Source organism: Budorcas taxicolor, chromosome 19, assembly GCF_023091745.1.
Source record: "Budorcas taxicolor isolate Tak-1 chromosome 19, Takin1.1, whole genome shotgun sequence".
Taxonomy (NCBI): domain Eukaryota; kingdom Metazoa; phylum Chordata; class Mammalia; order Artiodactyla; family Bovidae; genus Budorcas; species Budorcas taxicolor.
In genome coordinates, this window is record NC_068928.1 from 61224087 (window position 1) to 61244282 (window position 20196).

General features: G+C 57.2%; 1 protein-coding gene across 1 annotated transcript in view; it reads left to right on the top strand.

The window, feature by feature from the left end:
- The first annotated feature begins 4191 nt into the window (after nucleotides 1-4191).
- RGS9 (regulator of G protein signaling 9) overlaps nucleotides 4192-20196 on the top strand; it is a 53157-nt gene continuing 37152 nt past the window's right edge. Inside the window, exons 1-8 of the mRNA XM_052658012.1 lie at nucleotides 4192-4248; nucleotides 8135-8231; nucleotides 10236-10286; nucleotides 11292-11398; nucleotides 11585-11636; nucleotides 11885-11943; nucleotides 13417-13493; nucleotides 17212-17293. Of these exons, the coding sequence (XP_052513972.1) occupies nucleotides 4192-4248; nucleotides 8135-8231; nucleotides 10236-10286; nucleotides 11292-11398; nucleotides 11585-11636; nucleotides 11885-11943; nucleotides 13417-13493; nucleotides 17212-17293 (582 nt within the window). The remainder of the gene's footprint in view (nucleotides 4249-8134; nucleotides 8232-10235; nucleotides 10287-11291; nucleotides 11399-11584; nucleotides 11637-11884; nucleotides 11944-13416; nucleotides 13494-17211; nucleotides 17294-20196) is intronic.

Genomic DNA, 20196 nt, shown 5'->3' on the forward strand with positions numbered 1-20196 from the left:
TTATTTTACGTCTTTTTTTCCTGCTGGAGACGCCCTCAAGACAGGACCATGTCTTCCGTGCACGCTCAGTCGTACCTACCTCTCCCCGACACCATGGCCAGTAGCCCACCAGGCTCCTCTGTCCATTGGATTTTTTTTTCCAGGCAAGAATCCTGGAGTGGGTTGCCATTTCCTTCTCCAGGGGATCTTCCTGACCCAGGGATCGAACCCTTGTGTCCTACTTGGCAGGCAGGTTCTTTACCACTGAGCCCCCTGGGAAGCCAGGACCGTGTCTTACTCACCTTTATACCATGGGTGCTTACGGTTCCCACCCCAGAAATGGTGCTCGGTCAAGTTTGTTGAACAAAACTGAATACTCCCTGACACAGAGCGGAGAGCCCTGGAACAATGAGTGAAAGTGCCGTGGACCCTAGAGGAGGGACAGCAGGGAGACGGTGGGAACCACATGAAACTGGAGCCACTTCCCCACCGAAAATGGAGACTGCAGGCTCCGTCTCCTCCTGCCCTGGACTTGCTCGCGTACGGAGGGCAGGTGCTGGTGATCAGCAGTCTGCTGGTGCCCGAGCCTGGCTTTCTGAACGGCTGCTTCTTGTTTTCTGCCTTAGAACCCGTTTCTTCTCTTGGGGACTGGCAGGAGAAATGATCACTGCCTTCAGAGAAATCAGATCTGCCCTCAAGACATCAGATGCTGCCCTGGGAGCCCAACGATCAGGTGCAAAAGCTCACACACTTGATGCAGAGTGGAGAGTGAGCCTCGTCAGGCACAGATGAGGCGGATCGGGGCAGCCAGAAACCACCCCCCCTTTTTTAAAATTAATTTTGTTTATTTATTTGTATGTGTTTTCGGCTGCGCCGGGTCTCCGTTGCTGTGCGGGCTTGTCTCTAGTTACAGAGAACCGGGGCTGCTCTCTAGCCACAGGGCGCAGGCTTCTCGCGGCGGTGGTGTCTCTTGCTGTGGAGCGCGGGCTCAGTTGCTCCACAGCACGAGGGCTCTTCCTGGATCAGGGATCAAGCCCGTGTTTCCTGCATTGGCAGGCGGATTTTTTTTTCTTTTTTACCACTGAGCCACCAGGGAAGTCCCCAGAAAACCCTTTCTCACGGATGATTGCCCAGTCTCCAGTGGTGATGCTGGGTGAGTGATATCACCATCTGTTTCTCTGTTGAACAAGACTCACGTGGAGCCACACGGTCTGAGACTCAGTAATCCTTAGAGTCAGAACAGACACAAGCGCTGAGGAGTGCAGGTCTCCTTTACAACGTCTAGTACCATGGCCGCTTAAGCTGTGAATGTTCTGGTGACTCCCGGTTCCCTGGTCTATGAAATAACCTATGTAGTTTATGGAATATTCTAGTTGCTAGAAAGTTGTTCAGTAAATCTTTATGCTGTGGTGCCCTAACTCAGATTCTGCTAGTTCTCAGCAAGCTTCGGCTGCAAAACGAATCCAGCAAATACGAAAGGACCTTCACCTCCCGTCCAGTGGCCCTGTGGTCACTGATGGCACAGCGATAGGAGTATTGACACCACGGGAATCAGCGATGCCACAGTCAGATCTGCCATCTGCCAGAACCAAAGCCCAGAAACCGCCGCTCACAAGCTGCGGGCTGGCCGTGTCCTTGGAGAAACTCATAGAACAGGAGGGGGTGTAAGGTGCGCAGCAGTTGTCTCTCCCCAGATCTGCTCGGAAAAAATGCCACGTGGGTGGCACCTACTCCGTGTGGAAGGAGGGGGGAGGAGGGAGATGTGAGCAGAACTTGAGACAGGGGAGGAGATTTGGAGGGGAGAAAACCCACCTCGTGCTGGAGAAAAAGTAAATTTCAGGGCTGGTGAGAGGGAGGGACTCCACGTGGAGGGGCAGTGTAACTAGAGCTGGCAATTAGGCCAGGCCAGACTGGGAGAGGATGTGCGTCTTCAGAGAGGTGACGGGGCCGCGGGAGGTTTTCAAGGAAGGGGCGGGGCCTGATAAGAGCAGGACCTGGGGAAGATTATCTTTCTGACCTTGCATTTTAAAAAACTGAGATATAACTCACATACTATAAAATTCACCCTTTTAAAGTATACTGTTCAGCCATTTTTCTATTCACAAGGTGGTGCAACCATTGCTACTGTCTAATTCCGGGACATTTTCATCAGCCCCGAGAAGAAACTCAATACTCATTAGCAGCCACCCTTTCCTCCACTAACAATTTGTACTTTTTACAAAACACCAAATTTGGTTACCTGTGAAGAGACTTGAATTTTGAACCAAGGAGGGTTTATGTGTTCCAAACATAAAGAGGAAAAGGGACAGTGGCTTTTCTGAAAAAGAAGTGGCTTTTCCAAGGTTCTGTTGATATAACCAGACATTATCTATCCATCCATCCAACTATCCATCTGTCCCATCAATGTTCTATCTAACTATTCTATCTTTCCATCCATCCATCCATCCATCTATCCATCCATCCAACTATCCATCTGTCCCATCAATGTTCTATCTAACTATTCCATCTTTCCATCCATCCATCCATCCATCCATCCATCCATCCACCTACCCAGAAAGAGAAGAGAGAGTGAGAGAGAAGGCAGTATTAGATCCATACATGGGAGCAAAGAGCGTGGGTGGAGCTGATCCTCAAACCCAGCATCTGGGTGACATGGCAGCTCTGGATGTTAGAAGACAAGTCTTGCAGGGATCATGTTTTTACCTGTGGGCATCTCCCGTATCAGCCGTCTTCCTGTATGCTTCCAGACATTGCCACTCCTGGGGAATCCAAGAGAGAGCAGAAGGCGCAGAAACTTGGAAAATCCCTTGCTCTGGAAAGCCCTAAGGAAGACCCTTGCTTTCCACGGCCCTCTGGGCGCTTCTCCGAGGACAGAGGTGGCAGCTGGGGCCCAGGGCTGTGGAGCCTGAGCCACCCCAGAGGCAGGGGCGGCATCTGAGCGTCAGGAGTGGGGCTTCCTCTCGCCCCGCCCCCCCATCCCACGGGGCAGGAATGGTTGGGGCATGTCCATGATTCCATCCGCTCTTAGCCGCGTGGAACCTTGGGCTGGCTGGTCTAACGGCAGCAGGGCCTCGATTTGTAGGGAGCGATAAATCCCACCCTGTCAGCCTTCGGGCTGACTGAGCTGTGTGTTTTCCTTCACATGTTAGAGTCTCGAGACTTCAAGACTGGAGAGTAAATCTTTCACTGAGCCCGGCTCTTATTACTCCTGAGAAAACAGAGATTCAGAGAGGTTAGGTAACTTGATCAAATCCGCCTCTCCCGCTAATCGAAGTGTCAGAAAAGTGGGGCGCGGGTGGGTGGGCAGTATCAGCAAGAGGGACAAAGGCCACAAGGAGATTTGGGGGGCAGTGTGCTCCCTGTCTTGACTGTGGGTGTAGTTTCCTGGGTGGATACATACACCGAAGCTCATCAGGTCGCTCACTTTAAATTCCTGCGGCTCAGTATGTCAGTTCTCACTCAGTAAGGCTGCTGGAGAAGAGTCACCCATCTGGGGAGGGGCAGGGCAGGGGCTAGCCAGGAGGTTCACGCTTCCTTGAAACCTAGCGCTGCCTAAAAAGCAAAGCCTATTTGAAGTCGTGAAAATGCCTTTTCCCATAAAGCCATTTTTCCCTTTTTTAAAATTAAAAAAAATTAAAAATTGAAATGTAGATGCTGAACAGTATTATAAGTTACAGGTGTGCAGTATAGTGACACAATTTTAAAGGCCACACTCCAGTGGTAGTTACTATAAAATATTGGCTATATTCCCCGTGCTGTGCATACATCCTTGTTTTACACCTAATACTTTGTACCTCTTACGCCCCCGCTTCTCCCCCTTCCTCCTCGCCGCTCCCCGCCCCGCTCGCCCCCACTCCCCGCCCCTTGTCTTACCCCCCAGCGAAGTCCCATCCTGCCTAAGGGCTCGCCCCCGACCACGGGGCATCCAGGCGCCGTGCACCACGGAGCATCCCGGTGCCTGGGCGCACCTCACCTGCGGCGCCCCCGGCCCGCCGGCCCGACACCGCCCCCTGGCGCCAGGTGGCCGCCAGCGCAGCGCTCGCCGGGCGGGTGCCGCGCGCTGATTGGCCCGCGCGGATTCGGGTTCCCGGGGGCGCGGGTCGCCGGCGCGGCGGGCAGCCTCGCTCCGCCTGGGCTCGGGGCCGCGGGCGCGCTCTCCGGGGGCTTCCCCTTCCGTCCCGTGCGTCCCGGTTCTGAGTCCCAGGGGCCAGGATGACCATCCGACACCAAGGCCAGCAGTACAGGCCGAGGATGGCGTTTCTGCGGAAGGTGAGCGCGGTGCCGTCCGCTGGGCCCTCCCGGGACCACCTCGGGGAAGTGCCGGCGGGGACGTGGGCAGGGCTGGGGCGGCCCTGTGGTCGGTTAGCGCCCCTTGTTATTGAGTGGCGGTTTGCCGTGTGTGTGTGTGTGTGTGTGTGTGTGTGTCTGTGTGTCTGTGTGTCTGTGTGTCTGTGTGTGTCTGTGTGTCTGTGTGTCTCAGTCTGTATTGGTTAGCTTTCCTTGTAACCTGTTTATAGTGGAGAGTCTGGAGCGGGGCGATCGATGGTCGGCTGGAGGCTGAAAACAACCTGTTACTCGGGAGAGGAGGCGCGGCTGGGTCATTTCTGAGACAGTCTCCAGACGTTGTTGGAAGGCTCCCAGAGAGTAAATGAACGTGTTTACAGTTTTCTGATTCAAAGCGGCAGTATTTAAAGTGTGTGTGTGTCTGTGTGTGTGGTTAGTGTGTACACACAGAAATGGTGTGATTTGTAAGCTAGACAGACACCCTGCTTCCAGCATCCCTAGGTTGCTTGTTCAGCTGTGTGTATTTGTGCCCTCGGCTCTCTGGGCCGCTGCAGAAGTCAGGACCCTCCTGTCGCAAGGCTTTTTCAGACCAGGTGGCCAGGCCCTGGGTGTCTGTCCTGGGGACTTGTGCCAGGTGGAGTGCATCTTTCGGGGTGATGTATTTGGGGACAAAGTGGCTCATCTTGTTCTGGGCTCTTGGGATAACTGGTATCAGAGGAGGTTGGCAGAGGCTTCCGTCTGGGGTCACTCACCCGCGCCCGCTTCCATCTGCAGTGAAGTGTCCTCTGTCTTAGGCTTATCCTGAGGAGAATTAGCTGAATCCTTTGTGACGGTAAGAGCTGCCCTGAACCCTTGGAGCTCAGCAAGCTATTGTCAAAACTGCCCTGATTTGTCTTGCGGTGTTAAAAGCTGGGCGGTTTGGGCTACGCTGGGGCACTGGCCGCCCTTGGTCCACTTAGCTCAGTAAGCTTGTGTGCCTGCCAGGTGTAGAGGTGTGAGAGTGCACAGCACAGGCGCAGCGTCGTCCCTCTGGGAAGAGCATCTGTTAGAGAGCTGTTGTTGACTCAGTGTCTCAGCCGTGTCTGACTCCTTGTGACCCCACGGTCTGCAGCACGCCAGGCTCCTCTGTCCTCCACCGTCTCCTGGAGTTTGCTCAGACTCACGTCCAATGAGTCGGTGGTGCTATATGGATCCCCAGGTGGTGCAGTGGTCAAGAATCCCCCTATGAATGAAGGAAACCAGGGTTCGATCCCTGGGTCAGAAAGATCCCTTGGAGAAGGACAAGACGACCCACTCCAGTGTTCCTGCCTGGGAAGGCCCGTGGACAGAGGAGCCTGGCGGGTGGCAGTCCGTGGGGCCCAAGAGTCGAATACCACTGACACGCAGTGAAGAGCGGCACCTAGGGAAACCTGGGGCTTGGACGCAAGAGTCGGGCGGGGCCGTGGGGGAGCCTCAAGGAGTGGGCAACTAGCTTGGGCCGCGAGAAGTTGATGATGGAAGGGCTGGTGGTGAAGGACAGCTCAGGGTCCCCAGGTGATTTGAATGACGGTGCAGAGAAAAGGCCACAGGACATTGAGTGACATCCGGGGACGCTGTGGGGAAGGGGCTGCTCCTGGTGTCTCTGCGCCCCGGGCGCACAGGGCCTCTGGCTGGCCCCGCATGTCAGCAGCAGCAGTGCTGGAGGGGGCCCTGGAGGCTGGGGACCTGCCAGGCACAGGCAGAGCCGGGCGGCCAAGCCTGGGGGTCTGGGGAGGTGACACATTTCCTGGGGGCCGCGTCCACTGGTGAGTGAGAGGCCCGGCAGAAACAAATGCAGAGCCCGCAGCAGCTGGTGGGCCCGGGGTGCCTCCCAGACGTCTGTCTGGTGGGCGGAGCAGGATTGGGGAGGGGCCTGTCCGGGAGTGGTGCCCCCGGGGGTCGGAGAGCCGGGGGCGATGTGACCCGGTGTCGGCTGGCCCCTGGCAGGCAGGCTCCTTTGCCGGAGCCTCGTCCCCTGTTGGCGGACAACCCCATGGTGCTGTTGACTTGCCCGCTGTCCGTGCAGAAAAGGGCTGATGATTATCGTCCCCCGGGAACCTTCTCGGGCTGGGAGGAAAATTCCAGCCTGCGATCTTGCCCCGTGAGTGACAGCTCCCTCCTGCAGGAGCGGTGTGGGCGTGGGAGGTGGGACGCGGTTCCCGCTCCTGGTGACCCTGGAGTAGTCACGCTCAGCACGTGGCCTCCAACGCCCCCATCCTGCCCCCAGCTCGGGGTCACCCGGGGTCAGGCGAGGCCCGGGTTCCCCTCCATCCTCTTGCTGCCCAGGATCGTGTGGGGGCTGAGTCTGGGGGGCTGGAGGGGGGCTGACGTCTGGGGTGCGGGTGGCCATCCCCCCGGGTCTCTGGGCCCCCAGGGACAGGGAGGAGCAGGGGGGAGTTGGCAGCAGTTGGAGCTGAAAGGAGGGGCCTCTCACCCGCTGAGGACCTGGGACGCGGCTCAGACGGCCCCATCTGTGATGGGCACGGGGCTTTCCTGCCGGAGGCAGAGCTGGAACCCGGGTCTACGCGGCTGTGCTGGGCCACGACGGAAGAGGCAGGGCCTGGAGTGCACGCCCTGGCCGAGGTGTGCGCAGTGGTCCCCAGGCGGCTCTCTGCGGGGCCTGGGGGGCCGTCCTCTGCTGGCGTCCTCACGTGGCGCCCCCTCCCCCTGCCCGGTGTGTGTGTGTCAGTCGCTCGGTCGCGTCCGACTCTTTGCAACCCCTTTGCTCCCCAAGGAGTCCACCGGGCTCCTCTGCCCATGGGGTTTCCCAGGCAAGAATACAGGAGGGGATCTTCCCAACCCAGGGATTGAACCTGTGTTTCCTGAGCATCTCCTACATTGCAGGTGGATTTGTTACCGCCTGAGCCACCAGGGAACCTCTGTGTGTGTCTGAGTCCTTACTTCGTCTCTTCAGTGGACACCAGCCAGGCCCGCCCTAATGACCTCCTTTTAACTTGGCCACCTTTGCAAAGACCCTGTCTCTGGATCCAGTCACATTCTGAGGTCCTGGGGCCCAGGACCTCAACCTATGAATCTGAGGAGTGGGCGCCATAAGAGAGTCTCTCGGAGATGGGACCACCAGCCAGAGTCCTGTGGTTTCCTCCTTGGAGAGACCCCGGGGAGACTTCCCTGGGGAACGTTTGAGGACGGTGGACCCAAACCCTGAATGTTCTTGAGGTCCCTTTGCTGCACCCCGCCCCCCCCCCCCAACCAGCTCCACTTTCTGAGAAGTGTGACACCTGCCAGGGAGAAATCTGACTCCCCTCATCGTGTTTTAAAAATAACTCTCATTATTCCTCCTCTGAAGGTTATTTTCAAATCCTTTGTAACTAGATTTCTCTCTCTTTTTTGATGCAAAGAGAAGGAGTCAACCCCTCTGACTTTCTGCTGGAGAAACTCAGGTTTCTAACTCATAACTTGGGTTTCTATTTCTTCTCCAATGTATGGGGGCTTGGACTCCATGAAATGCTGCTATTTCCTCTCATACACGTTTTGGGATAAACGTGGATTTTCTTCTGGGAGCTAACATGGGAAATGGGGCCCCGGGCTCTCACGTCCGAATGGCAGGCGGCTTTGGGAGGAGCAGGCACGTCCCAGGCTCACGGGCGGGCATGAGTCCAGAAGTGGTGCTTCCTGCAGCCCGAGGCCCCTCGGTCCCCACCCGTGTCCAAGAGAAGCACCCCCTCCACCCCCCTCCCAGGGCGTCTCCTCGCTCCCCTCTACTGTGAGCCTCTCGGCCGGCCCAGCGGCCTGAGACGGCAGTGGGCTCCTGGTTGTAAGCGCCCCATGTTCCTCTTGCCATCTTTTGCTCCCTTGATGCCCCTCAGCTGACCCGGGGAGTTCTGTTTTGCAGATCGAGGCCCTTGTGAAGGACATGCAGGACCCAGACACAGGGGTCAGGGTGCAGAACCAGAAGGTCACGGTCGTCAGCATCCCTCACGCCATGACGGGTAAGGTGTCTGGCAGTTTGGTCTTGGCCTGAGCAGACCACACACAGGTGTTGGCAAACAAGAGCCCACAGGCCAGAAGCGGCCCCTGTTCTGTATTTGCGAATAAAGTTTTATTGGAACAGATCCACATCCCCATTTATGTATTGTCGGTGGCTGCTTTTGCACTGTGGTGGCAGAGTTAACACCCACACACCCACACAGACGCACACACCCACACAGATGCACACACCCACACACGAGTCCAGCGTCCAGCCTCTCATCCCTTGTCTAGGCGTGTGAGCCGCTGTCCTTCCTGGCACCTGGGGCCCCCTCGGTTCCCGGATTTGGGACGCTGCCCACTCAGCCACGGTCCCCCTCGTTTGCCCTACGTGGTGAATCCCAGCGGCAGTTGGAGCCTCTGTTGTGCGGCATTGGCGCTGCTCAAAGCAGACTGGGTCAGCGCCACTGCCCCCTCGGAGGGCAGGTGGCTGGGGCTTAGGGAATGATGGGGCTGATGTGCGAGCTGAGATCAGCACAGACCACGCGGTGGATGCCCCGGGAGCCCCCTAATCCCATCTGATCTATTTCAGGAAGCGCCCAAGTGGATGCGAAAGCCCTCGGCTCCTTGGCGGGGAGTGCTAACCCGTCTGCTGCCAGCTGGGGGTGGGAGGCTCCCCTTCTTGGTGTGCACGCCTCTGGTAGAGACGTGGGGTGGACCGTCTAATAACACACCCAGTCCTGGGATTTTAAGTCGGATTTTCAGTGAAGACGTCTGCTTTTGAATAAGCAAGGGGCTGAATAAAGGCGAGAGCGACAGGGCCCCCCGGGAGCCGTCACCGAGGCACGTGGACGTGGGGAGTGGGTGGCTGGATGTGTGTGCCTTCAGGACGTGTGTAGGAAGGGGCGGGCACAGGCTGTGCCCCCTCAGCCGTGCTGTGCCCCCCACCCCAGGGCACAGGCAGTGGAGTTCAGACCCTGGCTCCCCCCTGTGGTGTGTTTCGTGGGCCAGTTTCCGCTCAGGCAGGGCACCCAGCTCAGCCCTTGGGAAGCAGGCTGGGGCTGCTAGAAAGAGTGGTGGTTGGCATTTGCTCAATGGCGTCGGAGCTGGGGTGCATCTTTGTTGTGAGACGACGCTGCCGCCTCTGACGAGGAGCGTGTCCTGCTGAGGGGCCGGGGCCTGGCTGAGCAGGAGACACACAGCTTCCTTGAGGTCCCATATCCACTCTTGGCTGCTGGTGGGACTCGGCCTGTCCTGGCCCTTGGATCAGCGTGAATCCTTGGGAGGGCTCCCCAGGCCCCGATCCTGTCCCTGCCTGCCTCCGCTGCCTTCTTGCTCGCCGGCCTCCCATCTGCATTGCCCCCGGGCCAGCCCTCAGATGTGCAGGGTGCAAGGGCAGATGGAGCCCACATTCCACGGTCTGAAGTTATAAACGAGACTACAGGGTGTTCCTAAGAAAGTGTCTCATCCTTCTGCTTTGACAGAAGCCTTTATGATGACTGAAAAGCCAGGCTTGGATGTAGCACTGGCCGTCAGAGTTTTGCTGGGGAACGTAGTGGCGTCAGAGACCCAGCACCCCGACCCTGGCGCACTCCCTTCCCCTCCCATCCAGGTTCTCATTACTGCCGGGACTGAGCTCCGTCCAGAGCTCCATGGACAGCTTGTTTGGGGCTGTTTTTTTTTTCCAACGGTCAAGACTTAGTGTGTTTACCTCCCTCTTGATGAATGACAGTCCAGGCACCCGTTATTGTATCAATAAGAAAAGAGAGTCAGTACCTTGGAGAGGTGAAGGCTGAGGGGGTGGCAGGGACATGAAACTCTGGCTGGACTCACATTGTGGGAGGCCCTGAATCATGGGCTGGGGGTTCGGACTGGACACAGTTGGGGGGTGGGGTTCAGGGAGGTCCCTGGAGGATCTGAGCAGCAGGACGAGATCACGGCTGGACAGGGAGGCGGCCAGTTGGGCAGCAGCGTGTGGGTGGATGTCGGGGAGGCTCTGACGTTGGCCAGACCCTTCTGCTTTGCAGGAAGCGACGTCCTCCAGTGGCTCAGCCAGCGCCTGTGGATCTCCGGACTGGGTGAGAGCTCCTTCTGTCCTCAGCCCGACCGAGGGCTGCTGTGGCATCACCCCGGGGCATATCTGGGCGTGGCTGGGTGGGGCTCAGCCTGTGTCTCTGAGAAACTGACCTTTTAGTTGGCGAGATGAAGCCTTTGTGAGTAAAACAGCCAGACTGGAAGGGGTGATAACCGGGGGGACACAGTTGTTTCTTCATACAAAATACCGAGAGTGTGTGAATCACAGGCTTCCCTGGTGGCTCAGATGGTAAGAATCTGCCTGCAAGGCGAGAGGCCCAAGTTTGATTACTGGGTCAGGAAGATCCCCTGAAGCAGGGAATGGCAACCCACTCCATTCTTGGCTGGAAGAATCCCATGGACAGGGGAGCCTGGCGGGCCACAGTCCATGGGGTTGCAAAGAGTCAGACACGACTGAAGTGACTAACGTGACCACTGCTACTACTAAGTCGCAGGATTAACTGGGGAGGAGTCAGTCAAGAAGGACTTCCTGGAGGGGGTCATGCACACGTGCATTTGGTCTGGAAGGAGATGGTGCCTGTGAAGTGTGGAGGGGAGCTCGGAGGGTCTGGACCCGGGGTGCAGGCAGAGTCCAGCTTGGGGCAGAAGTTGACCACCCCTTCCTGCCTCTCATGGGGTGAAGAAGGGTCTGTTGGTCACAGACACTTTCCCTGCTCCTGGGTTTCTCCAGACTCAATGGTGTTCTTCCAGGAAGTCCCCATCTATCACCCCTAACCTGGCCCCCATCAGCCCTGGGGTTCACTGGCTCCCCTCCAGAAGCACTGAGTTGTCACTGGGGCGACCAGGCTGGGGGACATTCTGGGACTGTCTCCTCAGCTGGTACTTGTCCACAGTGAAGGTCAGGAACCGCTGCTCCCACTTCTTGGCAAAAGTGCTGTGAGGATGGGGGTGCCCGTCCTGGCATTTGGGGTGCTGTGCGGGGGCGGGGCGGTGAGCTTCTGCCCTTGGCCCCTGCTCTTAACTTCCTTGTCTCACCTGCTCCTCCCCAGAGGCCCAGAACTTGGGCAACTTCATCGTCAAGTACGGCTACATTTACCCTCTGCAGGACCCCAAGAACCTCACTCTGAAGCCCGACAGCAGCCTCTATCGATTTCAGGTGAGCCTCGGCCTTGACCTGAGGTGTTGGTGTGGCGGGACGTCATCTGGAGCTGTAACTGGTTGGCTTCACGTCCTCCCAGAGCTTTAGAAACGGTGGCAGAGGTGGAGGCATGTTTCAGGCTATGGGGCGGGGGGCCCGGGGCACACAGCCTGTGTCAGCCTGGCCCCCTGGTTTCTCTCGTAGACGCCGTACTTCTGGCCCACCCAGCAGTGGCCGGCTGAAGACGTCGACTACGGTAAACCGCGCCCACCCCAGGCCTGGCGAGGGCTCCCCGTGCTGCCTAGCTGCACGCTGCGTCTTGGTGGCGTCTGCGGCCGTCACGACCTTTTTTACGTCCGTCCTTGTCTGTGTCAGGAGTGGCTCCTGGGGGGGCGGGAGCGGGTCTGGGAGTGTCCTGTCTGCCACACTGAGCACGGCAGCCTTGTGCATAGAGGGGTTTCGAAACACGATGAGGGTGGAAAATGATGTCGTTTTCTTTTCCAGCCATCTATCTGGCCAAGCGGAATATCAAGAAGAAAGGGATTTTAGAGGAATACGAGAAGGTGTGGAGACGCTTTCAAGTATAGGCGCTTGTAACTGAGTGCAGCGTAGCCGTGAGCTGCTTCCTCCGTCCCCCCGTTACTCCATTCACAGGCGCTCGTCGCCCCTCCATCCCTCATCCCCATCCCTCATCCTGCGTCCATCCTTCGTCCGTCCATACGTTAATATTTGGAAGCAGCTGGGTGGAGTAAATTCTCGCCCACGTTGTCCTAGGGTTTCTCCTGCTGTAGTTTAAGCCCTTGTCTCAGTAACTCCTGGGCCCACAGGAGTGACCATGTTCCTTTTTCTGTCCGCAAGTAAGAGGACCTAACATGTGTGATAATGCACATTATAGGATGGACAGATTTTTTTAAAACACCTTTTATTTTGTGGTGGAGTATAGCGGATTAATGCTGTTGGAATAGAGTCAGGTGGACTGTAAAGGGACCCAGCTGTCCATACACATGTGTCCATTCTCCCCCGGACTCCTCTGCCGTCCAGGCTGGCACACAACACTGAGCAGAGTTCCCTGTGCTGGACAGGAGGTCCTTGTTTATCCACTTTAAGTAGAGCTGCGTGCACAGGTCCACCCCAGACTCCCTGACTACCCCTTCTCGGCATCCTCCCCGCCGGCAGCCATAAGTTCCTTCTCTAAGTCTGTGAATCTCTTTCTGTTTTGTAAACAAGTTTCTTTGTATAATTTCTTTTTAGATTCCACATATAAGGGGTGTCATAGGCTATTTCTGCTTCTCTGTCTGATTTACTTCGCTCAGCATGACTATCTCTAGGTCCAGGATGGAGAGATTTGAACCAGAGTGTGAGAAGGGAAAACAGCAGTGCAGGCTTTTGTTTTGGGCAGAATAAGTCAGATTTCTCAGAGAACACACCCCAGTCCTCAGAAGGCTGGGTTTCTGGGCAGATGGCAACAATCTTGCTGTGTTTCCTTTTTGAAAGTGAGAGTATTAGTTGCCCAGTTGTGTCCAACTCTTTGGGACACAACTGTAGCCCCCCAGGCTCCTCTGTCCGTGGAATTCTCCAGGCAAGATCCTGGAGTGGCTTGCCATTCCCTTCTTCAGGGAATCTTCCCGACGCAGGGACTGAGCCCAGCTCTCCCACACTGCAGATTCTTCACTGTCTGAGCCGCCAGGGAAGCCCCAGACGCGTTTTCAGAAGGGCCAGCATCACACATACTGTTAGCTCTGTGGGTTTGTGGTGCTCTGCTGTTGACTGTTAAGTTTCCACATTCTTCTCCACACAACTCCCATCTTCCTAATCAGACTAGGATACATTTATTAAAAAAAAAAATCCAAGCCCACCTGTGGCTTCTGTTGTGAAAGCTTGTTGAGGATTCGCCATCACCCTGTGAATGAGCGCCTTCGCACAGCGGGGTGGGAGGGGCGTTTGGCTGGGTCTCCTGGTTGACTTAGGGCTCCCTGCCCACTGCACAGAGGAGAGCTCCTGAGGCTCAGCGTTCTCATTTTGTCTTCCTCCTCTAGGAAAACTACAATTTCTTGAACAAAAAAATCAACTACAAGTGGGACTTCATCGTCATGCAGGCCAGAGAGCAGTACCGGTGAGTTCGCGCTCACCCCGGTCCTCTGGTATCCCTTCGCCCTCCCTTCTTTCCTTGTTTCTTTTAAAAAATGAGCTTTTATTGGGCGGCTGTGTGTTAAACAGCGGGCTAGGCGTAAGGAAGGGAGAAGCATCGTCCGGGGAGCCTGGCGGGCAAGCAGACGGGCCACGAGGCCTCAGTGAGTTGAGGCGCACGTTTGGGTTTGGAGAAGGAGCTGCAGAAACAGCAGTGAGCCTGGAGGCAGCGGAGGGGGGTGCCTGGAGGAGGAGGGGGCGCGTGGTGGGAGGACGGTGGGGGGGGCGGGGAGGGCGAGGAGCCGGGGTGGGGGGTGCCCGCCTGAAGCCGGAGCTGGCACAGAGAACGGCAGGAGTGAGGCTGGAGGTGTCAGCGTCCAGACTGGGGGAGGGTACTCTCCTCAGGACTGCTGGATGGTGAGCAGCCTCAGTTCACACGTCATGAGCTCAAAGAAGCTTATCTTCTTGTTAAAAAAAAAATTTTATCGGAGTGTAGTTAGAGAAGGAAATGGCACCCACTCCAGTATTCTTGCCTGGGAAATTCTATGGCCAGAGGAGCCTGGTGGGCTACAGTCCACGGGGTCGCAAAGAGTCAGACACGACTGAGCGGCTCCACAATAACTGTTGTGTTAGTTGGGGTGTATGGCAAAGTGGATCATCAGTCACACACACACGCATGCCCAGTCCTTTTAGATTCTTTTCTCATGTGGTCAGTACAGAGTATTGGCTCGAGTTCCCTGTGCATACCGTAGGTTCTTATTAGTTACCTAGTTTATACACGGTAGTGTGTGTCTGTCTTTTCTGATTAGCGGTTGTTACTGTACACAGATCACCCGGAAGCTTCGTGCTCCAAATGGCAACAGTTGTTTGACCTCTCAAGGACGTTTCTGTAGCTCTGGAATCGGGGACGGCTTAGTTGGAGGCTGTGAATCAGAGCCTCTCGTGAGGCTGCAGTCACGAAACAGTCACACGAGTAGTCAGGAAGTAAATATAAAATGACATGTGGGGTCATGAACTTTAAGGACACGGCTTGTGCACTCTCATGCAGAATCAGGGATGGCCCCTGTGGTGCTTTTAAAATCTGTCTACAGTTCTGAGGGCTTCCCAGGTGGCTCAGTGGTGAAGGATTCACCTGGAGTGCAGGAGACCCAGGTTTGATCCCCGGGTCGGGAAGGGCCCCTGGAGAAGGGCCTGGTAACCCGCTCCAGTATTCTTGCCTGGAAACCCCATGGACAGCGGAGCCTGGGGGACCACAGTCCAGGGGTCACAGAGAGTGGGACACTGTGGGCCTGAGCACGCACGGTTCGGTGACCCCCGTCCACCCTGAGGGGGAGGGCTTGGCCTTCACCCCTTCCTCCCCTCGGGGTCTCTCCAGGAGGTCCCTTGGCCTTCCTCACAGCATCAGGCATCTCACCGCCTACAGGTGGTCGGAAGCTCTGAGGGCAAATACCACAGGGAAGGAGGGTGGCGGCTGCCTGCTTCCATGGCCCAGCCTCAGAAGCTGCACAGGGCCACCTTCCTGACGTGCTCTGTTGGTCAAAACAGCTGGAAACCCCACCCGATCTCTGTGGGGGAGGACACAGACCCTCCTCACAGTGGGGGGACCCGCAGACAGATTTATAAGGTACCGCAGTGGCCACCCCGATCCTTCAAGCAGCACACGGAATGTGTCCCTAGGGCACACAGCGAAACTTGTGATTTTGTATTTATTTCTTGACTCTTTCTCTAATATTTAGACCAGAAGCTATTCAAGGGCAAGACGCATGTTTGTGTGTCACGCCGTTTGGAAATACCATTTACTGGGTGACTTAAACAGCAGACATTCATTTTCTCACAGGCCTGGAGGCAGGGAAGTCAGAGTTCACGGTTCTGCCAGGGTTTGGTTTCTGATGTTGCCTCTCTTCTCGGCTTGCAGATGGCTGGCAGCCTTTTTGTTGGTGGGGGGGGGCGGTGGGGAGAGGAGAGAGGCTGTCCAGTGTCTTCTGTTCCCAGGGCACGAATCCTGTCCTAAGGGCCCCACCCACATGACCTCATCTAACTGCTTCTAAACTCTAAGTGCCTCTTGAAGGCCCCACCTCCAGGTACTGTCACCCTGGGAGCAAAGGCGTCAGCACGCGAATTTCGGGGGAGAGTTGCTAACGTTCAGACCTTCACAGTCTGGTTCTCCCAGTGCTTGGATCAGAGTGGAGATCAATAAATACAACATAAATGAGTGAATGATTGATCGATTAAGGGACACTTTTGCTTTAAAGATCATAAAGTGACAAACTAAGATAATTCCCCGCTCACGGTTCTCTGGGAGCCCATTCTCCTCCAGTAAGCTCCGTCGCAGACAAGCAAAGCCAGGGACGACACAGCAGTAAATCAGCCCTCGACTGTATTTCCAGGGCTGCCAGCGTCATGGAAAGTCCCCAGTGCCCCAGGCCATCTGTGGTCCATCTGCCTGGCTAGTTAACCCAGTAGAAGACCCAGTTAGGTTGGCAAGGGGACAGTGTTTATAGTTAACTTCTGGAGGAGGTTGCAAAGCACCCCACGGGAAGGGCCCTCCCCGCCCACCTTCCTCGCTGGGTGTTCTGAAGTTACTCAAACACGTGAGCTGGCACACGAACCCGCCGACCCAGTCTTGAGAGGGTGTGTGCGTCATCCTGCGTTGCCTGGGAGAACAGAGCCTCCCGGAGCAGAGCACAGGTCGCCGTGGAAACAGTGCTGATGGGTCCACGGTGAGATAAGGAGCATGGCCTCGTTTCCTACCTGTGATGGCGGGGGAGACTGCGATGGGAAGGAACACAAGTAACCTTTCCCAGGAATCAGCTAGAGGGCTCAGGAAAACTCTGACTTGGCATAAATTCTCTGAAGCCGCAGGGTGGAAGAGACACTGGAGAGAAGCCGGGACTCCCCGTGCAGGCTCTGGAGTTGCTGGCCGCCCCCTCCCTTGGATGTTGATGATGTTGTTTATCAGAGCAGGGAAAGTTCAGAAGCCGGGTGGGTGGATGTCAGCCCGGAAAGTCCTCCCTACTCCTGCAGGGGTGACGTGGGTGGGGATGGTCAGACCCTCAGCTGGTCATGGGGGCCTTGATCGCCTCACGCCCTGTGCTCCTGGGGGGAGCTGGACTCTGGGACCCATCCCCAGTTCAGGTCCCGCCTCTGCCCGCTGGTGGCCCCGTGACCCTCGGTGGGGGCTCAGCCTCTCTCTCTGCTTCAGTCCCTGGGCTGCAAGGTGAGGCTCGCTCACGGGGAGGATCTGATGAGTCAGTATGTGTAGAAGTTCTAAAAAAAAAAAAAAAGTTCTGAGCAGGGAGCAGGGTACTCAGCACCTAAGTGTGGCATTGAGGTTTGCTTTTTTCATCATCATCATTATTATGGCAAATACAGCTTATCTGGGCAGATCCGGAGAGTGGTCTGGAATGGGGTCCATCAGGAAGGGGGTCCATCAGGAAGGGGGGTCCGTCAGGAATGGGGTCCATCAGGAAGGAGATCCATCAGGAAGGGGGGTCCATCAGGAAAGGGGGTCCATCAGGAAGGGGGTCCATCAGGAAAGGGGGTGCATCAGGAAGGGGGGTGCATCAGGAAAGGGGTGCATCAGGAAGGGGGGTGCATCAGGAAGGGGATCCATCAGGAAAGGGGGGTCCATCAGGAAGGGGGTCCATCAGTGAGCAAGGGATGCGGCATCTTTCTGGCCTCCAACGTGGCTTGTGGCTTTTCAGGGCCGGGAAGGAGCGGAACAAAGTGGACCGATGCGTGCTGGACTGCCAGGAGAAGGCGTACTGGCTGGTGCAGCGGTGCCCTGTGAGTACCCTCTCCTGGCTCACCCGCCTCCTCTTACGCCTGCCTGCCCCACCCATCCTCCCCGCCCGCGTGCGGCTCATCTCTCTGGGCTGGAGCTGAATCTGCAGGAGCTCAGTGTTGGCTCGCGTCCAGGGGCCTCTGGCTGGCAGAGGAAATTGACTGACTGGATGGAGTCTGCCCGCGGCCGCTCCGTTGGTGTCAGGATGGAGCGAAGTTCCCTAACGGAGGGACCGGAATGAGCCTGCCTTGTGTGAGGGCTGGGACGCGATGCCTTGGGAAAAGAATATAAGAAGAAAACTGCACTTCTCTGGGGCCCAGTGGTTAAGACTCTGCTCCGGGTGCGGGGGCTTAGGTTCACTCTCTTGTTGGGGAACTAAGATGCCACGCATTGCACGGTGCGGCCAAAAAATTAAAAGAAGAAGATGAGGAAAGAACTCGAGCCCAGGCCACACGGCACGCGTTGCGGAACCGGAGTCGGCTCGCGGTGGCCACGCCCGGGTTCGCGCGCCGCCTCTCCCTCGTGTGCGTCCGGCCCCGCTGGCGGGGGCGCGAGGAGGGGGTGCGCGTGTGCTCAGCCTGGGGGTTCGAGCGCGGGGCTCGGGGGCGGTAAGAAGCCGAGAAAGACCAGCCGTGACGGCCAGGTGCCCTGTCAGCTCGTTCCGGGGAAGGCCGGCCTCGCGCCGCAGCGCAGCACAGGCGTCTGTTCCCGCCTGCGCCGGACCCGGATCCCTGCAGGCGAAGGGATTCGGAGAAGTCAGCAGTCCAGAACCGCGCTGCTCCTCTTCCGGGAACCGAGTTCTCAGCACCAGAGTGACTGCGTCCCCCACGGTGTCCAAGCTCCTGGACTGTTTGAACTGGGAGCCCATCAGGGTTTGGCCGTTCCGCTCATTTTCTGTCTGGATTCAGAACAGACAGCCCATACGCGTTCCACCCGTGAAGGCGTTGTTGTGGACGCCGTGCTGGCCTGGGCTCCGCGCTAGGCCTCATGCGATTTCTTTCTCCTTCAGAAAAAGCTTCGTCCTCTCTTTGGCTGTCTCGGGTCCTCCCTATGGCATGCGGGGCCTTTGGCGGCGGCGTGTGGGATCCAGTTCCCCGACCGGGGACGGAAGCCGGGCCCGTGCGTTGGGAGCGCGGAGTCTTGGGCACGGGAGCACCGGGCACGTCCCTGCGCGCACCTTCCTGCGTCACCTCTCGGCCCGTGTGGGAGGCACTGCAATTAGTCTCGTTTGCTGATGAGGGAGCAGAGCCCCAGGGCTGGTGCCGACTCCCTGTGAGAGCCGGCGCCCCGCTCTCCCGCCCGGAGAGCTCCTCTGCCTCCCACGACTGCGCCACGTGGTCTCACTGGGCGCGCAAGGCCTTAGTCACCTCCTCAGGCATGAGAGCATCACGTGACTGCTGCTCAGCGGCCCCTGCCTCCTCTTGGGTGGCCCTGGGGAGCTGTGTTCAGAACGAGGCCCGATGTGAAAGCACACGTGAACAGGCGTCAGCACATGTGAACAGACATGAGCACACGTGAAAGATGCAAGCAGACGTGAGCACACGCGAGCAGACGTGAACAGACGTGAGCACACATGAGCACACGTGAAAGACGCGAGCAGACGTGAGCACACGTGAAAGACAAGCAGACGTGAACAGACGTGAGCACACGTGAAAGACGCGAGCAGACGTGGGCAGACATCAACAGCGTGAGCACATGTGAAGAGACGAGCACACGTGAACAGATGTGAACAGACGTGAGCAGACACGAAGCCGCTCTCACACCCCGGCCCCCTCCCGGCTGCCCCTCTCCATCCGAACTGGACCAGGGTGTCTCTGAATCTCTTCTCCCCGGGTTTTTTTTAAAACTCTCAGCCTCTCAGTGGCCTGGAGCGTTGGGATGAGGGCCGCGTCTTGTCTGAGGAGCATCCGATTTGAAGGTCTGTCTTGGGCGGGGATGGAGCGATCTGACTGACAGGCCAGCAGCCCAGGCCGTCAGAGGGTCTCTGGGAGCACTCATCGAGAGCGTCCGCCCTGGGCTGCACGCAGCTGGGCGGCTCCCCGTCTGCTGACAGCCACCGCTGCCCTTGTTTCCTGTGCCCTGACGTCAGCTCTGAGGGGTCTCCATTCCAGGTGCCTCTGGGGTCCCAGAAACTGCATCAGAGTGTGGGTCAAGTGTGTGTGTGTGTGTGTGTGTGTGTGTGTGTGTGTGTGTGTCTGTGTGAGAGAGAGAGTGTAAGACTGTTTTCTGTCTCCCGGGGATGGGAGTTCCCAGATGGTTGCCTGCACCAAACAAACAGAGGAAGTGAAAGACCCGAATCGCTGGCCAGGAGGAGTTCAGAGCTGGGGCAGGACTGGCCGGGGAGGCGGCCTGGTGGAGGTGGCAGAGCCGGAGACCAGCTCTGGGCCCGGCCTCTCCACCATGATCTCAGGGTGGACACAAGGCCTTGCCTGGTGATAGCGACCCTCCGTTGTGAGCGTCCATCGTGCTAAATCCTACAAGAACCAGACAGACAGGAGGGGTCATCTCTGGTTCTCAGCACAGAGAGAAGTCGTTTCAAGATCCTCTCCCCAGCTGGGGGACAGCAGGATCCAGATCAGAACTTCTGGGTGCTTGACTGAAGCCCGGACTCTCCAGAGCAGTGAGCCGTGGAGCGCAGCAGTTGGGAGGCCCCTGTGCCAATCCCATGAACTCTGATCCAGTCTGCGTGTTAATCCATCCACCCATCCACCCCCCCGCCTGCCCATCCATCCACCCCACATCCACCCAACCTCCCATCCTTCCATCCATCCACCCATCTATTTATTTATCCATCTATCCACCCAGTCCCTTGGACTGCAAGGAGATCAAACCAGTCCATCCTAAAGGAAATCAACCCTGAATATTCACTGGAAGGACATGCTGAAGCTCCAATGTTTTGGCCACC